Source organism: Theropithecus gelada, chromosome 1, assembly GCF_003255815.1.
Source record: "Theropithecus gelada isolate Dixy chromosome 1, Tgel_1.0, whole genome shotgun sequence".
Lineage (NCBI taxonomy): Eukaryota > Metazoa > Chordata > Mammalia > Primates > Cercopithecidae > Theropithecus > Theropithecus gelada.
The window spans coordinates 73,429,728-73,433,836 of NC_037668.1; the positions used below are offsets into that span (position 1 = coordinate 73,429,728).

The 4,109-nt window shown below is 49.1% G+C and overlaps 1 protein-coding gene across 4 annotated transcripts in view; it reads right to left on the reverse strand.

The window, feature by feature from the left end:
• The window catches only part of PRDX1 (peroxiredoxin 1), an 11,828-nt gene extending 9,702 nt beyond the window's left edge, over nucleotides 1-2,126 (reverse strand). Inside the window, exon 1 of one of the 4 annotated variants that reach the window (XM_025370615.1) lies at nucleotides 2,014-2,126. Coding sequence is in view for 1 of the 4 variants with exons in the window: in XM_025370598.1 (XP_025226383.1) it covers nucleotides 848-890 (43 nt within the window). In the remaining 3 variants the exon portion in view is untranslated. Of the gene's footprint in view, nucleotides 1-847; nucleotides 1,187-2,013 lie in introns of those variants that run through there. The other 3 variants (XM_025370623.1, XM_025370598.1, XM_025370607.1) reach the window with 3 other exon arrangements.
• Between the last annotated feature and the right edge of the window lie 1,983 nt (nucleotides 2,127-4,109).

Here is a 4,109-nt window from a genome sequence, read left to right on the forward strand (position 1 = left end):
AAAAAAAAAAAAAAAAAAAAAAAATTTATGCCGGGGCTTGGTGGCACACGCCTGTAATTCCAGCTACTCGCGAGACTGAGGGAGGAGAATTGCTTGAGTTCGGCAGACAGAGGTTGTCGCAGTAAGCCGAGACTGCACCACTGCTACTCCAGCCTGGCCGACAGAGCGAGGCTGTCTCAAAAAAAAAAACAGAGTTTTAACCCACTGAGCCGCAGTCTAAAAGTTTTTCCAAGTCCTAAAAGTTCTTTAAAAACTGTTTTTTAAAAAGTCCTTAACACCTTTAACGACAAAAAACAAAAACCAAAAACTAATGCATGCTGCAACTTGGTGTCCCCAAATGGCCTTCTCGTCCCATCCTACTTTCCCAGGTGGCTCCCAAGTACCAAACTCAACCAATTCGGGGTAAAGGCTGCTTCAGGCCGGCGCCGGGCCCCTTCAGGGGATCTGCCCAGTGCCGAGGGCCACACCCCTGAACCCCACTTCAGGTACCCCTGTCCCTCCCCAGCACTGTGTAAAGTACCAGCAGAAAGTGCTTCAGCGGGGACATTTGGGCTCATCACTAACTCCATTCCACGTACAGGAAAATAAAGACGGGGAAAGGGTACCCGAAGCTCCGCAGCTAGTCAAGGCTCAGGACCCGGAACAGCATTTACCCTATCACAAGATGGACAAATATACAGGCTGTCTTCTACAGCCACGAGTCCGGATACAGGTCCATTCCAGAAGCTTCCCGAACCCACCCCGCCCGACAGGAGGCTAGTCTTGGAGACCCCACCACCACCCCGCCCAGACGCCGCGCCACGTGCTCAAGTTGCCGGGGAACGATTCGACTCGAGTCCACGCTAGCCTTGGGGTTCAACCACGTCCCCGCACCTATGTGGGGGGCCCATGAGAGGGGTGCGCGTAGCGCTCAGGCAGTCTCGGGCTCCGGGTCTCCCCCGGCCGCCTCACGCATCACAGTACCCCCACCCAAGGGCGGGAGAGCCCCGGACAGGAGAAGGAAGAGGCAACAGGTAAGAAAGGCGCGCCGCGCCTCACTCCGCAGAGGCCGCGCTGCCCACACTCACCAGTCCTAACACAAGTCACGGAAACAAATCACCAGCGCCAGGCAAGAACAAAACGCGCAAATTCCCCCCGGGGCGCTGCCTTTATAGCCAGTAGGGCTCTCGCGAGAGTCGGAGCGGACCGGGGGTTCTGGAAGAGGAGAAAGAGGAGGGGGATGTGGCCCGAGCCCCGCCCGGCGCGCCCCACCGGAATGACTCGGCGCTTTTCCTCGTGGGGGCGGGCGCGGAAATACTAATACCTCTCCCTGCTGCGGATGGCTGAGGCTGGAGTGAGGCGCTCTTGTGGCCGCTCCCAAACCCAAACGCTTAGGTTAATCCAAGGTCTCTGCGGAAAACCAGGATTCCCTTTACTTCCAGGACCACTACGCACTGTGCCCTTAATGCCCAAACCGGAGTAAGCGTCCTAGCTGCTGCCCACGGATGACCACGTCTAACCACACCAAGCCATGAGAACTGTCTGTCCGAATATTTCTTAAGTTAAGCAGCCTTAACCCCAGCGCAGATCCTCAGTAACCCTAATGGGTTAGATAGCTTCCTTCATTGTTCTCTTTGATTACAGGGTTGCTGCTTTCTGTTGTAAAGCAAAATAAAATATCAGGACTCCTAAACTTATGCCAAAGGGAAAGTTCAGTTTAGGACGCTGATTCAGCTACACGACCATCCTTTCCCCGGATGAATAACTTGACTTTACAATCTTGAGTCAAAATATTACACATTAGCCAGACCTACACAGTAAGGCAAAAGGCCTCAGACACTTCCTGATGACTACTCCCCACAAACACACATACACAAAATCACAATTATTTGCTACCCTGGAAACCTTTAAAGTATGTAGCCTCCCATAAAACAAGGACGTGTCAATTGTAACTAGATCTGCAATCTAAAGTCTAGTTCCTAAAACGAAAGTTTGTTGTATTCCACATTTTTTTTGAGACGGAGTCTCACTCACCCTATCGCCCAGGCTGTAGTGCAGTGGCACGGTATAGGCTTACTGCAACCTCCACCTCCCGGGCTCAAGCGATTCTCCCGCCTAGCCTCCGGAGTATCTGGGACTACAGGCACGCACCACCATGCCCAGCTAGTTTTTTATATTTTTAGTAGAGACGGGGTTTCATCCTGTTGGCTAGGCTGGCCTCCAACGCCTGACCTCAGGTGATTCACCCACCTTGTCCTCCCAAAGTGCTACGAATATAGGCGCGAGCCACCTCACCTGGCCTCTATTCCACAAATTCCATAAATGTTGACTACTATATTACCTTTCTACTAGACTACTTTCTACCTTTCTAGTAGTACCTTACTACTAGATTACCCTGAGTCCATCACACAATTGTTTTCTTCCGCTATTCCCATTTTCCTCAAACATTCACCTTATCTTGTGTAAAAATGTAGATTTAGGCCTCCGAGGAGGGGGCGGATCATAAGGTCAGGAGTTTGATACCATCCTGGTCAACATGGTAAAACCCCGTCTCTACTAAAATACAGAAAATTGGCCGGGCTCGGTGGCGCGCCTGTAGTCCCAGCTACTCGGGAGGCTGAGGCAGGGGAATCGCTTGAACCTGGAGGCAGAGGTTGCAGTGAGCCGAGATCACCACTGCACTCCAGCCTGACAACAGAGCAAGACTCCGTCTCAAAAAACAAAATGTAGATTTACTGAGCATTAGCTAAAGTCTTCGCCTCACTTTCCCACCCCCACTTTTCAAAGAAAATGTATAAATGCTAAAAACCTCCTGAGAACCTCTCGGGAAGAAGCAGCCACAGAAGTGTCTGTGACATGGTTTAGTCTGTTTAGTCACTCATTTCAATTAACACTATCTCTTATCCACCCTTTCCACTGCAGCCGAAGGAAATTTTTCTGAAATCTGATCATGTCACTCTTATTTGTGGTTTAAAAGCTGGGGCTAAAGAAAGAAATAATAAAATAAAATTTTAAAAGAAAATAAAAATAAAAATAAATAAATAAAAGCTGAGGCTCTGTAGTCAATTTACTGAGTTAAAACTTCTCACTGTCAGGGCCGGGCGCAGTGGCTCATGCCTGTAATCCCAGCACTTTGGGAGGCTGAAGCAGGTGGATTACCTGAGGTCAGGAGTTCGAGACCAGCCTGACCAATGTGGAGCAACCCCGTTTCTACTAAAAATACAAAATTAGCCGAGTGTGGTGGCACATGCCTGTAATCCCAGCTACTCTGGAAGCTTAGGCAGAAGAATTGCTTGAACTGGGGAGGCAGAGGTTGCAGTGAGCTGAGATAGCGCCATTGCACTCCAGCCTGGACAACAAGAGTGAAACTCCGTCTCAAAAAAAAACAAAAAAACTTCTCGCTGTAATTTTAGGTGTGAACTTGGGCAAGTCTTCAACCCATTAAACCTTACTTTTCTCAACTGTAAAATGGGAATACTATTAATACTTTATTGTGATTATCTATGTAGTTCAGTACAGTACTTGGTTCTTTTTTTTTTTTTTTTTTGAGACAGAGTCTTACTCTGTCACCCAGGCTGGAGTGAAGTGGCGTGATCTTGGTTCACCGCAGTCTCCGCCTCCCAGGTTCAAGCAATTTTCCTGCCTCAGCCTCCCAAGTAGCTGGGATTACAGGTGCCTGCCACCACGCCTGGCTAATGTTTATATTTTTAGTAGAGACGAGGTTTCACCATGTTGGCCAAGCTAGTCTCAAACTCCTGACCTCAGGTGATCCACCCGCCTCAGCCTCCCAAAGTGCTGGGATTACAGGCGTGAGCCACTGCGCCCAGCCAGTGTTTAGTTCTTATTATAAATTAGAAATATTAGCTGCTATTACTATAATTCTTCTATCCTTCACCCTTATAACACCCAGAACACAGTGTAGCTGTTTCAAGACTTCAGACTCTTTTTTTTTTTTAAAACAGAGTTTTGCTTTTCTTGCCCAGGCTGGAGTGCAATGGCACGACTTCGGCTCACCGCAACCTTCACCTCCAGCGTTCAAGCAATTCTCCTGCCTCTGCCTCCCAACCAGCTGGGATTACAGGCACCCACAACCACGCCCGGCTAATTTTTTGTATTTTTAGTAGAGATGG